General features: G+C 40.0%; 1 protein-coding gene across 2 annotated transcripts in view; it reads right to left on the bottom strand.

Annotated features, from left to right (window-relative positions):
* araf (A-Raf proto-oncogene, serine/threonine kinase) overlaps window positions 1-17,621 on the bottom strand; it is a 50,293-nt gene continuing 32,672 nt past the window's right edge. For both annotated transcript variants that reach the window (XM_034171013.1, XM_034171014.1), the window contains exons 6-16: window positions 17,002-17,094; window positions 16,753-16,897; window positions 15,787-15,814; window positions 15,524-15,654; window positions 14,936-15,138; window positions 13,143-13,319; window positions 11,403-11,449; window positions 10,188-10,306; window positions 5,735-5,866; window positions 4,229-4,363; window positions 1-2,729 (exon numbers count right to left, since the gene is read on the bottom strand). In XM_034171013.1, the coding sequence (XP_034026904.1) occupies window positions 2,589-2,729; window positions 4,229-4,363; window positions 5,735-5,866; window positions 10,188-10,306; window positions 11,403-11,449; window positions 13,143-13,319; window positions 14,936-15,138; window positions 15,524-15,654; window positions 15,787-15,814; window positions 16,753-16,897; window positions 17,002-17,094 (1,351 nt within the window). In that variant the 3' untranslated portion in view covers window positions 1-2,588. The remainder of the gene's footprint in view (window positions 2,730-4,228; window positions 4,364-5,734; window positions 5,867-10,187; window positions 10,307-11,402; window positions 11,450-13,142; window positions 13,320-14,935; window positions 15,139-15,523; window positions 15,655-15,786; window positions 15,815-16,752; window positions 16,898-17,001; window positions 17,095-17,621) is intronic.

Raw genomic sequence — 17,621 nt, 5'->3', positions numbered from 1 at the left:
AAGTCCAAAATACATTCACTGAGGTGTAAATGTTCATGTGTCCATCCTGACTTAAAAGAATGCCGGCTGTAAAAGTGGCATTTTAAAAATCAGCATTAACCCTTAACATTTACTTTGTCCAATTACTTATGGCCTCTGAAAACAGGACTGTATAAGAACGACTAATTCCTAAATGGTTAACGTGATATTTTTGTTAAAATCCTTGAATTAAAGCTGAAGGGGGGTGAGGGGATGACACTGTGCTGGTGGGCAGAGAGAAAAAAAAAATCCGAAACTTTAGGGACACTTCTGTTTTTTCTGCATAGACAGTCATGTCACAGTTCAGAAAGAAACTGATATTTACTGAATGTGGAAGAAGTCAGAAGCTACAGATGCAAAATTTAAGACTAGTTTTTGGTCAGTTTTGTCTGCCTTTGAAGGAGAGCGCTGTTCTTGGTTCTTGTGTAAAAGTAGCAGAGCAGAGAGACGCACAGCTCAGAGATGAGGCACAAGTACAGTGGACAGACCTGCTGTCCGTTAGCCCAGGCAAAGTCACCACACAACGGATCTGCAAGTGGTGCGCCAGACAAACTCACTTAAATGACGGCGGCAGCCTACAGCCTGCAAAGACAACTACAGGACACGAATCGCAATGGGACCTGATGCTGACAGTGTTAATGGTTCCACACTGGCAGAGTTAAACTGTTTGTGTGGAACACAGACTGCTGGATTCCCTGAGGAGAAAAATTCAGGGGCAGTGAGAATATTAGAGAGCAGAACCTGACACAGTGGTGCACAAAAGTGCCAGTATACTAGTATTAAAAAAAAAAAAAAAAACCACATCTTTTATAGCAGCAGTACAACAGTTTCTGTTAAGTCTACATCTTGCTAATGTCTCAAATGATCTTTTTGGGTCAAATAATTTCCAGAATTATAAAAGAAACAAGTCTGTGTTCAAGGTACAAACTGATAAAAGGTGGTTTTGTACAAAATTATACCTTAGCATCTTAGTTTTATTGTCTACTGCATGTTTGTGTCCTGTGAACATCTAAACGTGTGGAACGTTTTTGTATAAGGCCTAAAAATCTGACAACAATCAGACACATTTGCCTGAAGAGTTTCATCCAGTCTTCATGATCAGTTTTATATAAAGCTGGAGATAATTTTCCTCGGTCTCCATTGACATTTTAGGCTTGAAGAGAAGACTGAAGTCCCCAGAAGAGCCCGACCGATAAATCAGTTCGCCAGTAATAATCGGCTGATGTGAGCCTTTCACAAACATCAGTATCTGTGTTATCTTTAGGCAACAGGAAAATGTATTTCACAGAATAAGCAATGCAGAGAAACAATTTGGCTGTTGGAAATTGTGAGTCTGCAGTTTTTGCCCAGCAGAGGGCACTGTTTACAATGTTGTCAAGCAAGGCTGGGACCACATCACCCCTTGGGCAAACTATGCATAATGGCAAAGCAACCACCTGCCACTCATTTTCAATCAGTGTTTTACAGCGACAAAAGACACGTGGTCGCTATGCCACCAGCTAGGCAGGACCACAACAACCGAGAAGTTAATTTACGCAAACGCTGAGCAATGCGATATGGTGACTGCCAATCCGAGTGAAGACACCGTGATTTAGGTTGGCTGGATGTACAAAATAATCCAAGATGGGGAAATACACTTCCAGACCACTGTATTTCTATAAAAATCTGTTTGGCACTTACATTTTGTGTAAGTTATTGAGAAATAAACACTCTTCTATACTAGCAAATATCCATCGTAAAATTTTTAATCCCTAATATTGATATCGCCCCCCCCCGCAGAGAAAAAAAAATATCCCTATCGGTCAGGCTCTAGTCTCCAGATGTACAAGAATTACCAAAATGACTTAACTTCACTTGCACTGTTCAATCAATACGTGTTTAAGCCTCCATGTTGGTCGAAATGATATCAAGTGCATCTCTGACACGAGAACATGGTGACTTGAAGGCCAAACGAGTGTTTAATTTAATGTTTCCATCAAACTTGGATAACCATTTAGTTTGAACCATTTCATTTCACAACAATCCCCAACTTTTGGCTTTGTATTTTATTTAAGCGTCCTCTGCGTTTGCCGTTATGGCTGATACACATCATGAACTCGCTGCTATCAAAGCTGGACAATTACTTTCCTCACATACATGGAGGGGCTGTGCTCATTTTGCTATTGTCTAGTTTATCTCTACTAAGTGGCATGAAGTCGGCCTGAGTGGGAGACATGGGCACCTGTGCTGTACAAACTTTGCCTGTGGCTCCAGAAGCAAAGTAACCTTTGGGCCACGTACATGCTGCTGGTCAACGATCAGGATTTTGCTCCATTACAATTCTACAGTGAAGGTGAAAAATATTTAATTCTTAGAACTTCACAAATTAAAATGAATGGAGATTTTTCTTTTAATAATCCTCAGATTAAAGAAAACTCTTACAGTTTAAAAAGTGTCATTTCCACGAACTGCGGGCTCTTTGTTACATGTGTAAATGAAAAGACAACTTTAGTTTTGTGCTGCAGCTCCGGGGTTCCGAGTGCTGCGACCTGGATCAGGGTCTGACCTCACTGTCCACTGGCGGCCTGGGATCAGAGCGGCATAAACCTGGTGGTGTGGAGCAGCAGCGGATTCAGGTCCTCGGCATGAACGGCCCGATGGAGCGAGGGCTCGGAGCGACTCCGTTCAATTTTTGGCAGCAGGTCTTGGACCTGCTCGATGGCTACCAGGATCTGATGAAGAGAAGACAAAATGCCAATATGAAATTTAGCCATCACTGACATATTAACACACCTGTTGATGCAAGTGGAGCAGGAAGCCTGCACAGAAAGTCCAAAGGTATTCCGGCATAGGCTCATGCAGCATAAAGGTCCATTTACACTGCAGGAACTCCACCTACTCCCCAAGGTACAGATATTGCCAAAGACTTGGCAGTCAGCCTGTGAAATGCAACGAGTGAACGAACAGATAAAGTCACTCACCACCTCAAAAACAATAATTCCATCATCTTGTAAGTTTTCAAATTGAAAAGGATGTACAGTGAGAATATAATGATTACAATTTGATTACACCCGATTTACCACATGAATACAAAAAGCAGGTTTGTTCTTCTAATACACGCACCATATACTTATCTGAGACCTGCTGGACATGTCTGGACCAGTTCCTTTATCATCTCATGGTAACTAGGAGCAGGTGTGGTTGAGATATGTGGCTTCAAAGGAGCCCATTTATTTCAACAGCTGCTTGGGAACGAGTTTTGTCCAGGAATATATCAGATTTTTAGTTATCACTAGAAATGCAAGTATTTCACAACATTATAACTACAGTTTTCTTTTTAAACATAGCAAGTGAGTTGATAGAAAATGTGTTAAGGTAAACACCCAAGAACTGCCTTTTGAACAGTTCTATTCAACATTTATATAGCACATTAAGAAAAAAAGATTTCATAGTGCTCAAAGTCATAACTAATTAAAATCAAAACACCAAATACAATCATGCATACCAAATGCAATAAAACCATAACTAATAAGCTTCACAAAATCACCCCCCGATGCGTTTTCATGACATTTTTCCTCACCACTTCCACATCTTACCTGTGACAATATCACCAGTGTGCCCTGGTAGCAGTCCCATGACGACGACGTCAATTTGAGTTTGCAGTATGAAAGTTGCAAACAAGAGGGAACAGATCTGGCACTAAACAAGTGAGTAATTTGTGAGGTTTTTATTGAAATATATGGAGGTGTGGGCAACATGAGTGGTTGCAGGCGTGCATCCACCCACTCCTCCTTCAAGCAGAATTTGGCGCAGCTCGCCCACAGCATTCTGACAAGCGAGTACAGTAAATATGGTTTAAGCTGTACCTTATATATGCCAAAAGAAGTGGACTTCCTAATATCGCATTCAATTAAAATGCTTATGAATGGCTCTGACACGTGACAATGCGATACACTACAACAATATTAATGTGTCCGCGAGATGCCTGTTTTGCAAAGCAGTGCTCTGTATTTCCAGTAGTGATGGTGGTAGGATTAAAAAAAAATCAACTACCTAGTATTACATTTTGTTGGTTTGTAAAGTCACTCATTTAAGATGCACTTTGAGAAGACAGATCATGATGAGGAGGACAAAACCAAAAACCTTCAGCTTCTTTTGTCTACGTTGCTTTACAACACTTTTTTCCCCCAAGTGAAACCGGCACTGCCTTTGCAACCAGCAAATTACTTGCCTGTGGAAACAGGGGCCGCTCGTCACATTTAAACTTCAGGCAGTCAACGATAAGTCTTTTCATTGCCTTTGGTGAGGTACTATACAGCTTAGTGAGGTCTGGAGACAAGTAACCGCGCCCAACCATAAAGATTATCTGCGAAAGAAAAACAAACACAGTTAGCGCAATGTGACAGCTAATTCGTACCCATGAGGTTGGCTTCACTGTAGTCACGAGCATATTCGCACTCGGCAGAAAATAAATACTTTGGATTTTGATGGTCGTCAATTAACTTTTTAATTTTAAATACTTTTAATGATACACAATAGCATAAGCTTAAATTTAAGTACACAGTCAGGGGATTGCAAATTTTAATGAGTTCATGTTTAAAGGATAATTTCACTTATAAAATATTGTGAGCAATCAAACTTGAGTGCTCTGCTCACAACTGATGATTGCTTTATGAGAAAACCTTTATCAAAAATTAATTTAGGAGGATAACTGATTTAACTTAACTGAGTTAAGGACAGACCTCAAAAGAATTAAAATACACAGTACGTTCAAAGTAATTATCATAACACCAACAACTGACTTTAATAACAGTTGACATGCTAAATGTAAAGAAATATGGCCAGCTCAGTGTATTTTTTTTCTGATCAATTATATGTATTTTCCTCTCCTTCCATATTCGTGCTGTACTGACCTTTTTGTTAGCTCTGGTCAGTGTGTTAAAAGCAGATGCAACACAACACTTTGAATAATATCACCTGCAATACATACTGTAAATAATCACCTATCAATAACTGTAAACAGCAATTAAGGTTTAGAAATCTGCTGGATGCATTATTAATACCATGTATTTCCTTTAGTAGCAATTAAAAATACCAATACCAGGACTTCTGTATGACAATGCATTGATCCTTAATATCTACCATTATGAGCAACAGGTTTGGTCATCGTTGGCAGCGTTTTACAGCAGCCTGTACCCAAATGAAGCATTATCGCCACCTGGTGGACATTTACCATTAATGCAGGTACAACAGAATTTTGCGCCAAGAGCCCTAGTAATTGAAATAATTGTAGAGTCAACACAACCTGCGTATGTCACTCATCTTCAACCGCTTATCCTGGATCAGGTCATGGGGGCAACAGCTCTAGTAGGAGACTCCGGACTTCCCTTTCCTGGGCAACATTGACCAGCTTTGACTGGGGGATCCCAAGGCATTCCCAGGCCAGTGTGGAGATATAATCTCTCCACCTAGTCCTGGGTCTTCCACAGGTTCTCCTCCCAGATGGACGTGCCTGGAACACCTCCCTAGGCAGGCGCCCAGAGGGTATCCTTTTCCGATGCCTGAACCACCTCAGCTGGCTCCTTTCAACGTGAAGGAGCAGCAGCTCTACTCCGAGCTCGCCACGGATTTTATGAAAAGCTATACAGATATATTTAATTCTCATTTAAAACTTTTAAAAACAAATAAAAATCTGATACGCCCGATGCATAAAGTCAATATTACGTGTGTGTGCAACCTGGTCTCTGTTGTTGATGTTGGAGTAAGGCAGGGTGCCTGACATCAACTCAAACAGAACAACTCCATATCCGTACACATCAGACTGGAAGGTGTAGGGGTTGCTGTCCTGCATTCGGATTACCTCAGGTGCCTGGTGGGAGAAAAGCAGATGACAGGGGGTGCACTACAAACAGAGATTTTATTCTAATTTATTGTAATAAAAAATATCAGATGGACATGGCCATTAGGTTCAAATCCAAGCCTGAACGGAAAATCACTAAGGGCCCTTGGGCTAGGTCCTTAATCCCCTAGTTGCTCCCAGTGTGTATGTTGTATGGCAGCACCCTCACATCGGGGTGAATGTGAGGCATTATTGTAAAGCGCTTTGAGCATCTGATGCAGATGGAAAAGTGCTATATAAATGCAGTCCATTTACCATTTGATATGGATTGTTGACCCACAGTGAGATTTTTTTTTTTAATTCAGCTCTTTCAATTGGGGGTTTTGTGCATTACTGCAGTGTACTTTAATTATCGGGGTTTATTTTGTGTGTTGATTGTTAGGAAAGCATTTGATTTACAAGTCACAGGACCACCAAAGCAAAAAATAAATAAAAATATAAAACTTTTAATTTTTTTTTTATTATTATTTTTACAAAAACTGCAACTTATACTCCAGAAAATATGGCAATACCTTTTTGTTCTTTATCTCTGTATCACCGTTATTCATGCTGCACAGACAGATATTTAGGTTTTTATATACCTAAGCTCAATAATGACAAAACACCAGTGTACAGATGAAACATCACTCTGCTACACCACACAGACTCAAAATGAAATATCCCATATTAATGTCATAAGTAGGTATGGGATTGATAAGATTTAATCAACATCAATGCCATTATCGATTCTGCTTACCAATCAGATTCTTTATCGATTCCCTTATCAAAACCTCCTGTGAATTTTCTGTGTACTAAAAGTAGGCCTTACAGGTTTTCTATGTCAACATCATTTTATTGAGTCTTAAAGTAATTAAATATGAAATTGGTCACTGGAGCCTTGATCTCTGGACATGAATAAAAATAAAATCTGTACATGGTTACTGGATCCTAGATGTACATGATGGATCCTAGATCTTTTTTTGTCAAAAGCATTTCTTTTCAGGTATTAATGAGACAAATTTAACTCCATAGCCTCTGAGCTGTGGTTTTGCAGCCGGCTCCACTGTAAGTCAAGATCAATGTAATTCATAAAGAACGAGTGATGTCTCATTTTGAGAAGAAAAAAAACCTGTTTTGGTCGGTTGTAGCATGTGGTCTGTGCAATGTTTAGAAAAGGGGTTTCATTTGATTGAAAACTGCGACTCGCTTTGAAGTTAATTCCGACTGGACTCTATCTTTCGAACGTGTGGAGCCACGCCGTTAGTCACACAAAACAGATATTATTATTTCCTTTACCTGAGGAACAGTAACGTCAGTCTACCGCGTGCTAGGTAATCGGGAGAGTCGGGAGTTTTCCCGGTGGGCTGGTCCAACCTGGGGCCGTTGTGAGGGGGTGTTATATGACCACCACTAACTGTTAGGCTACACAGCAAGACACTTGGGCTGCTGTATCGTAAAGAGAAGACATTAAGTGTTATAAATGTTTTACAATCACGAAAATTCACAAGAAAATAACTTAAGACTGCTTGTTTTGCAACGCTGTTATCTCTTCCAAAGCCTAAGGCAGGGACATACCATTACACGTTTAACACTCCTATGCATTCATTACAGTTAGTTCAGTCCAATCAAGCCCTGTGCGCTCAGATGGGACTTGCGCTACCCGTGAGTGAAAAGATGGACAGAAACAAGCCAGGTGGAGCTGAAAAAGATAGATTAAGAAAAAGAGAAGCTTTGGAGGAAGATGCCAAGTGTGCAAATCTCACAGATATTGTTTCAAGAAGACAGAGCGAAGAGGGAAATGTTAAATAGGCTGGGCATAACAGGCTACATGCCTGTTGATGCCAGGATGTCAGCCATATCAACATTTGGTGGTCCCTCATTTATCGCAGGAGTTACTTTCTAAAATAACCTGTGATAAGCGAAATCCGCAAAGTAGTCAGCGCTATTTTTTACAATTATTATAGACGTTTTAAGGCTGTAAAACCCCTCACTACACACTTTATACACTTTTCTCAAACAGGCATTAACATTTTCTCACTTTTCTCTCCTGTGTAAACACACTCTTTTTTTCTTCTGGGCGAGAAGATTATAATCGCTCACTGCCTCTGGAGGTACGGATGCGGGACCCACAAAGAATCCAAGTCCTCTCTCGGTGGCCACAGAGCTCTGCGGCTGCGGTCAACATCCGCATCAAAACAGCGAGCGCAGTCTCTGGACCTGTTGCCAGATTTTGGCCGCAACTTCACACAGCAGTCAGAAGGGCAGTGTGAGTGGCCCACCGCGGCGCTTACCGAGCCCGCAGACTCAGTAAGCGCATCGGAGGCAGTGAGAGCAATCGCGGTGATGCCGACCGGTGCCGCGACCGGCCCACCTGATAAGGATGCAGAACACAATGCGCTGTTCAAAAAAGAAAAAAAAAGCATGCAAAATTGCACTAAAATCAGCAAAACTGTGAGGTCGCAAAAGACGAACCATGTTATAGCGAGGGACCACTGTACCACCTCTTCCAGCTACTTACAGTATGGGACTTCACTGCTTAGGTGGTGTACTGGTGAGTTAACAATACCGTTCTTGTTTTAACTAAGTAACTTTTTCTTTCTATTATAAGCCACCCAATTTATAAATGCTGGATTTAAATGCCACAGCAGAACTCTTATTATCTCTGTGCACTGGCGGTTTGTGGGCCGGTTGGATATGAAACTCCCGGGCTGAAAAATGTTCCCAGCACGCCCGACTTCAGTTTACAAACCAGTGAGGTGGGTCCAGCTCACGCCAGAGGACCATCGCATGTGCTGCCCCATGAAAAGTTAATGAGGAACAAATAAAAATGCCGGTGCGGAACGGAGGACGACTGTCGTTTCTTGCCCGCAACAGTTAGTGACTTCAATCAGCGCCAAGGTGAATCACAATTGACATCTTTAAATGGCTTTTTTTTTTTTTTTTTTTTTTGGCTTAAGCGAAAAGGCTATCGATGTCGGCAGATCAAATCATTTCTTATCGATTCTTAGCAGGAATTGGTTTTCGATACCCATCCCTATTCATGAATGAAAATGTATCAGAGTGAAATTAAGCATGTTTATTAAGTAGAGTTAATGCTCTCCATTTAAATGGACTAATTGATTTTCTGTAGCACATTTCCTTCTGCAGCAGAAGTGCAAAATGTTTTACAACAATGCCTCACATTAACCCATTCACACAGTGTACTACCATGCAAACTGCACACGGGAACAGCTTGCCCAAGGGCCCTTAGTGACATTTCAGCCTGACAGAGATTTGAACCCAGGTCTGAAGCCCACTGCTTAAACCTCTTGATCATTACAAACATTTTCCAAGGCATCAAAGGGAGGCTGGTTGGTCAGGACTAGGTCGATATCGATACCATCATCGATTCTGCTTATCGATCAGATTCCTTATCGATTCCCTTAACGATACCTCTTGTGAATTTTCTTTGTACTAAAAGCAGGCTTTACAGGTTTTCTATGTCAACAACATTTTATTGAGTCTTAAATTAAATAAATATGAAACTGGTCACTGGATCCTTAAACTCTGGACATAATAAACTCTACATGGTGGATACTTGATCTCTGGAAATAAACAAAATCTGTAGCTTTGTCAAAAGCATTTCCTTTCAGACATTACTGGCATGAATGTCACTCCATACCTCTGAGCTGAGCTCTTGCAGCTGGCTGTGCTGCACGTCAGGATGTAATTCATAAAGAATGCAGGACATCTCATTTTGGGAGGGAAAAACATTTTAGTCGATTGTAGTTTATTGTTTGTATTACAGCGTTTTGAAAGAGGTGTCATTTTATTTAAAATGGCAATTCATTTTGAAGTTATTAATTCTGAGCGGACTCTGTCTCGGCAGAGAGCCGCACAGCGTTTGGAGCTGTGCCAAGGGAACAGAGAACGATTCTCGTTTCTTGACTGCAACAAGAGTCCCAGTTAGTGACTTTAATCCACATAAAAGTGACTCACGATTAACATATTTTAATGGCTTTGAGAGGGGTTAAGAAGTGGACTTCTGAAGAGCAGCGAATCAAAGAACCAACGAGCCAGCGGATCGAAGCATTGCTTCATTGGCTCACGCTTCAAAGTGCAGAAACTGTTGATTACAGACCCACTGCAGGGTCTGGAATCAACGTGGAGGAATGATAATTTTCCCGACAAACACCCTCAAAAACAACGGCCGCTCTGAAGGACCGATAAGGGAATCGTTAAGCAAAAAGACTTGATATCGGTGGATCAAATCATTTCTTAATGATACCTGAAAAGAACCGGTTCTCGATACCCAACCCTAGTCAGGACTCACCATCCAGAGTATGGATCCACTGGGCTGTTCGACCTGCCGAGAGCCGCTCCATCGAGACTTCACTGTGGCCAGGCCAAAGTCGCCAATCTTCACGGTCCAGCCCTCATGAAGAAAAATATCTAGCAACAGAGCTCAGGAAATGTTGTAGAAACAACTAATATACATGTTCAGAATTTAAAATAATGATATAACAAGAAAGTAAGCAATTATGTAACAATTTAACTCAACAATGCAGGTGTTTAAAAAAAAACAAAAAACAAAAACGATAAATATTTCTCAGATGGTAACCACAGCCAATATTATAAAATGTGTACACATCACAGGGTTAGTACACAATTGGTGTAGCCTTACATCTTCAACACATGGAAGACACAGTCTTGCTCATTAATCCCAAACTTGGGAGAATATCCTAAGCCTTCTGTGCTGTTGATTCAACATACTGTATATGAACATTCTTAAACCACACCTTGATCACTGTAATCTCCACTGCTTTACTCCATATATATCACTATGAGCATTATCTACCTGCACTAAAACTAAATGTTCAGAACAATGTGCACCACATAGCAATTAGGGAATAACCCTGTTGTGTCTGATGAGTTGCAGACATTAATGTTGGATTTTACGGTCGCAAGTTGAGTTTTACGCCGGTAAAACGGATATTTGCGGCCGTAATCCAGCATTAACTTCCGCAAGTCAGACACAAGGGGGTTATTCCCATTCTAATCCAATTCCATTGTTTGCACGGTTTATTTTTCTGTAAGCAATTCAGTCGGCGAAGCTAACCGTAGCAACAGCGTCTTCATGCCAAACTGGAAATGCTGTGAGCAGACCCACAGATTTCTCCATCTCATCTGCTGCAGTGAATAATTCTGTATCAGAATCTGGTATCTTAAATCCACGCATTTCGGCATCGTTGTCGCGCCGCCAGTTTATCTCGCTCTCACCTGACAGTGGCATTATTGATATCTGCGCATGTAACAACGCGGTCAGGGCCCAGAGTAATACCTCAAATGTGAAACTGTTGAATATTTTGCCACCATCAACGCGATATTTTATGGTCTGATCAGATTTGCGGAACAAATGTAATTGGATTAGAATCATGTTTAATGGTTGGATCTATAGCCCTCAAAAGTCCGCAGTGATCTCACATACAAGTACAGCTCTCAGCATGCATGCTGAAACAATAGTAAAATTTAATAGCAAAAAGGATACTATTTGATTTCATATCTCTGTGGATTATATTTTTCGCATGAAGGTAACTGGGAAAAAAAAAAAAAAAAAATCAGTTGCATCCAAGAAGAAGCCAAAGTTCATAATTTTGAGGACCAAAGCCCACTAATAGCATGGAATGTACAGAGCTTTTCATATTCTGAACAGTGTTTTGTGTGGTCAATAACGCCACCAATTACAGGAATGAATGTGGTGAGAAAAAAAAAAGGATGAAACCTAAAATTATCCTCCACCCCCTGAAAATTTTTAAACTCTATAGAAGTTGAAATTCAATCTGGGGCTATTCCAGACAATAAACACCCATTTTGGTGAGGGGAAAAACCCCAACTTACCTTATTAAAAATCACTCCTAATAGTATTTTATCTTTACTAGGACTGGAAAATCAGTTGGAAACCACATATCAAACAAATAACTATATAAACAAAAAAGTCTTATCAGCTTAAACATTAAATATCTTGTCTCTGTGGTGTATTCAATTGAATATAGGTTGAAGAGGATTTGCAAATTATTGTATTCTGTTTTTATTACATTTCAGACAACGTCCCAACTTCACTGGAATTGGGGTTGTGTGTATATTTTATTTATGTTCATTGTTGGTTGGTTTTACCTTTTCTGTTGTGTTTTGTTTTATCAGGTGCTATGATTATTATTGCTGTTGTTGCTATTATTATTATCATCATCATCATGATTGTTAACAGTAATACTTCTAAGGAAGAAAGGAAGGGATGGTATTCGGTAAGTTTAGACTTCTTCCCACTCCTTTTTTAACAAACTTTATATTGTCCGTTTTATTTTTTATTATGTTATGATTACAATGCATAAATAGAAATAAATGAATACTACAATATGTAATGCATTTGACTCTAATGCTAACTTTAACAATGAAAATGCCATAGACATGCTAATGCGTTAGCATTTCTCCTGTTTTGAAATTATAAAATACATCTATCAACTCTTTCAGAAGACCCTAACAAGTCAGTTTAACATAAAAACATTAAGTATTAGTCAAACATATGCTCTTTAAGGTTTAGCAGGGAAAAATTAAGAGAATTAGGAACGCGCTCACAGCTCAAAAACCCTGAGGGCCCTTTAGCTGCCCACGCTGCCTGACGTAAAAAGAAAACGCTAAATTCAGCACTGAACACTTCCTGCTGATCAATGATCTCAAAAATAACCCAGGCAACTGGCAAAAAAGCAGAAATTTGCCCAAAAGTGGAGATTTTTTTTCATCCCTGCAATTACCAACAAATTTATTTGCTAAATTTGGAGAAAAGATCTATTTTACACCAATGAAGCATTACGTCAGTACATGAAGATATGTACTTGAGGCAGGGCCAAGTGGTTAGTGCTTTGTTTCAGTGGGGCAGGTACATAGTTCAATCCTCACCCCGCTACATTCCTCCATGTAATATGGAGTTGAGCCAGGAACGGCATCTGGCATAAAACACGCCAATTCAACATTCAAATCCACCTCATCTGCAGTGGTGATCCCAAGAGAAAGCAAAATCTCTAAGATGAGATAATTTAAAAAATTTTTACTTTGAATTTTTTTTTTTTTTTGTATTTGAAATGGCATAAACAAATTAAAATGTGAAATACCAAGTGTTCCAGTACTTTTGGAGGGCACTGTAAATGCAGTCCATTTACTTTAGACTTCTGTATCATTGTTATAGAAATAGAATTATTACTATTATGAAATGGTATAAAGCAGCAAGTCTTACTCCATGCCTTGCGCCGTCTGTCTGGCCACGTCAATGCGTCGCATCGTGTTAAACTTTGTTTCAGTGACGTGAAGATGGCGGTACAGGCTACTGCCTTCACACCACTGTGTGATGATGGCGAAGTTGGGCTTTGTCATGTAGCCCATGAACAGCAGGATGTTGACATGACGGGTCTTCCTGCACAGAAACAGTTGGAACTGTATTAAAAATATTATATATCCAAAGCCAGAAACAGATGAAGGCTTAAAAATAACAACTCCAAAGTTATTATATGTAAAACTGAGAGATTCAAAGAGTTAGTCATACGTCACAAGTTGTGTTCAACAATTTCAGGCTACCTGCCTGTCCTTGGACAAGACACTTCACCTGCACGGACTGACTTGGAAATGTTCATGTACTCATCCCCTGCGGCTGGAACATTCCAGCCGCACACAGCATGTGAATGTGCACACAGCCGTCTGTGGCACGCAGCCTCTTCAGCCACAGACGGCATGCAAATGTGCGTAGTTAAAGCAGTTGATAAAACGTTCTTGCTGCTATTGTTTCTGTACGACAACGTTGCTGTTCATCCCACACACGGCCTAGTCACGTTCAGCTTGTCGGATCTTTAGTTATCGATCCGTTCACATATCATCAATGTTTGTGCAAGACGTCGGACTTGGGAGGTTGGATGAAGTTGGATGACAATCAACTGGAACGCTGACGGTACAGGAACCATGAAAACAATGAGGAACCGTCGAGACAGAAAGCAAAGCGGATTATGGACGAATTGAAGTTATCGGGATTCGTTCACATTTTTCAACAGTTTGAAAATCCTGCCAAGCGCCAGCTACAGAAACGAAGCTGGACGACGGTTAAACGATGTCTCTGAAAGTCAATGTAAGTCCTGATTTCTTGTTTCGTTTTGGCTTCAGTGTTCTTTGTTCGTGTCGTGTGACCGGGGCTTAAAGTGCCTTGCTGCAGCTTTGTTGTAATTAACTTGTATAAATAAACTGAAATTGTTCAAGGACACAGGCAGGTAGCATGAAACACAGACATGGAATTGAACGCTGGTCTACAACTCTTTACAAAGCTACCTTGTCTGCAGTGGTGATTTATAGAGGCAAAATTACAAACCTTAAAAGGAAGTTAAGTATGAGAACGAGAACAAGTAGTCCTAAGCCTTACACAGGCCCATAGGTGAGGGTGTCCTCACGAGAGGAGCTCCATGTGCAACTGCGCACACGCGGTTCTCTGTACCCCGGACTTTAACACCTCCCCCGTCGAGTATAGCTACCTCTCTCCTTACACTGCAACTGCGCTTGCACAACTCTTTCTACCCTGGACTTTAACACCTCACCCATAGAATTGAGCTCCCACAAAGACAACCCATGTGAGTTTAGTCTTTACATAAAAACACAGCAATTAGTGTCTTTTCAAGTTTAAAAAGATATGCATGTACATGCCGTATTTAAAGCAGAATATTGTCAACAATAGCACAACAGTACATTTTGTTGCAGGCTAAAACTAATATTTTTATTGTATCATTATTGTGATGAACGATTTATCACATTAATAAAAAAAAAAAATAGCCTCCAGGTTAAGAATACTTATCTTTTTATAGTGAGTACATTTTACACATTACTACGTTCGGATGAACAATTTATACATTTATTTGCCCATCAAAATAAGTTAACTTTCAGAGTCATATATACAGTGAATGAAAGTGAACCTTGACGAGGAGCTCATCTCGACAGAACACCCTCATCTGTAGATTTCACATTGAATAATTTATAAGAAAGAACTCTACTCACCGCAAGACCTGCATTTCATTTTTGAAGGCCTGTAACTGCTCAGGTGTTGGCTCAGTCACTTTCAGGATCTTAATGGCCACATCTCCATGCCACTTGCCCTTGTAGACCGTTCCAAAGGAGCCAGAACCTATTCTCTTCAAGACGGTGACTTCTCGAGAATGCACCTCCCAGTAGTAACTTGAGTCTCTGTAGCCCCCTCGGTGCTAAAATGACAATGCTTCCAGCTCAATATATAATGCACTGGTGAACATTCCCATATATTCACAACAGCAAAGACCAGCTGAGGTTTCACTTGATGACATTTACACAACAACATCTTCCTTTACAAATATTCACCCTAAATAACCACACCAATGTGTGGAACTATGGTGTCGGACTGTGTGTCTGACACATAATAAGTACTATGTTTAATATACTTGAGATAAACTTTTTTTTTTCTTTTTAACCAAATGGTACAAATACACAAATTTCTTCAAAAATGTGCTGGCCTTGAAAAATCTTTACATCGGTCACTAGAAAAATTAATGACCTATAAATAGCGTCAGTAGAAAAATTAATGACCTATAAATAGCGTCAAAGGCAACATACCACTTTTTTTTTGTCATCAGATGAGGAAGGCTTGCGCTCTTTGTGTTCTGAGGGGGATTTCGGCGGTCTCCTACCTGGAGAGCCCAAAGAAGAAGGTGGGCTAGTGGAGAGTTTCGGTGAAGGCTCGGGACCTGGGTTAATGAGACAAATAAGCAAGTTAAAGAAAAAGAAAAAGATTAAAAAGAGAATGCAAATGTACCTTATACAAATTAGGAATGAAGATAAATGTTCAACTGCAAAGGGTGGGAGGGAGAAGATCATACCTATTGTACTGTTGAATTTTAGTGCTTCCTGAAAAGAAAGAAAAATAATACATTTACACTAGACACCGATTATGTCTGATGACATGAACAGCAATAGGGATTCCACGATTCAATACATATGACAAAACATAATTACATTGCTGTTAACATTAATTATACATAGAAAGTAATCTAACAATAAATTTATTTGTATAGCACTTCCCAAAAATTAAATGAACCCTAAAATTAAAACTACAATACACATAAAATAAACACGATATCAACAGACAAAAGTCTGAAAATAAAAAGGTTAAATTAACCCCTCAACCACACATTCTCATTAACCATAAGCAGTAAACAGTGTTGAATGTTAAGAGAAATTATTCTGAAGTGTGTACTGTAACCCTTTATGTTATCTATTCTGTATATTTTAGAAATCCTTTTTATATTTTTCAAGATTTTTCTGCTTGACAACATTAAGATCATGATTATCGTGATATGCAATGCCTAAAGGGCAATATTAACTTCTGTTAAAAAACTGGGTGAGACAATATTATAAACATGTCTTCACACAAACTGCAACTCCATTTCTTACTAAATGTTCAACTTTACCTAAAGAGGTGACCTGGTTTCTTTCTACAATATATTATTTCCCACCAGGAGGGGAAAATATAGGAAGAACAATACATGTGCGGTGCTGGAGTATTTTCCAGGACAAAACAGAGATGGAAAGCAACATGACCTTCCAGAACATTATTTAGGCTGGTGTGTGTGTGTGTACTTCCTAGCTCTTTGGTTAAAACATGAAAAAGACTTATGCATTACCACCAAGTCCTGCACAAGCTATATTAAGGTAAACCATGATGTAACTGTGCTATCACTACCCAACTCACAAGATGTAACTTATTGCCCCTCCAGCAAAAGCTAAAATTTTTGTGAATGTTTACACATTCAGACAGACACTGTGTTGCGTACTCTCCAGCTGACCTCTATAATGCTGGTCCCAACTGGGCCCACAGTGCTGACCATATGAACATTTGGGGTGGAAGTGGAGCGATGCCTCTGTAAAGACTGGCCATCTCCGCTGGGCATCGGGAAGTGAAAGGCTGAGGTTGGAGACAACAGGTCCATCCTAAATATGAAGTCACAAAGTCACAAGTCAGTTAGCCAGGCTAGGAGCACACTTTCCTTACATGCAAGTATTTACACATAAACTGTCAGTGTACAGGAGCTTACCCGGTGGCCTCTGGCGTTAAGGCTAGGTTGCTCTGTGATATTGAGTTTTCTGGCAATAATATCTGAGGGTACTCATCTGGATTGGTGTCACACCTTGACAGCATAGCATACACGTCACATACACAAGACAATCAATAGATCAGACAGATGATAGTCCGAATAGTCACCATGGTTAGGTCTGAAATGCACTGCAAGAGTCATATTTGCGTAATGGCTGCATTGTGCAATGATTTTCTAGCGTGAGGGACACATCCCATCGCATGTACTGTGCCCCTCTAAAGAACAGACTCTGTACTAGGGTTGAGCCAGATACTCGTTTCAGACGCGGATAAAGCATTTTTGGTGAGTACAAGCATGATACGAGTAAAACTCATGCTGCTCTCTCTGTCCTTGTATGATATTTAAAGTTACTTGGTGATCTTGTTATGTATTGTACGCGGTGCATTTGACAAGACAGAGCTAAAAACGGTTCGTGTCGCATCTGTCACTGCCTCCACTCCGGTCTGGGTTTTTTTTGTTGTTGTTGTTTTTTTTACCGTTTTCTTGCTCTTAGTTTGGTTGGTGATGTAAAGTCATTTGGAAAACTTTTCTCATACTGAATGTGGTGCTTTTGAGAAGAA

This window comes from Thalassophryne amazonica, chromosome 5, assembly GCF_902500255.1.
Source record: "Thalassophryne amazonica chromosome 5, fThaAma1.1, whole genome shotgun sequence".
Taxonomy (NCBI): Eukaryota; Metazoa; Chordata; class Actinopteri; order Batrachoidiformes; family Batrachoididae; genus Thalassophryne; species Thalassophryne amazonica.
This window is presented reverse-complemented; position numbering and strand designations above follow the sequence as displayed.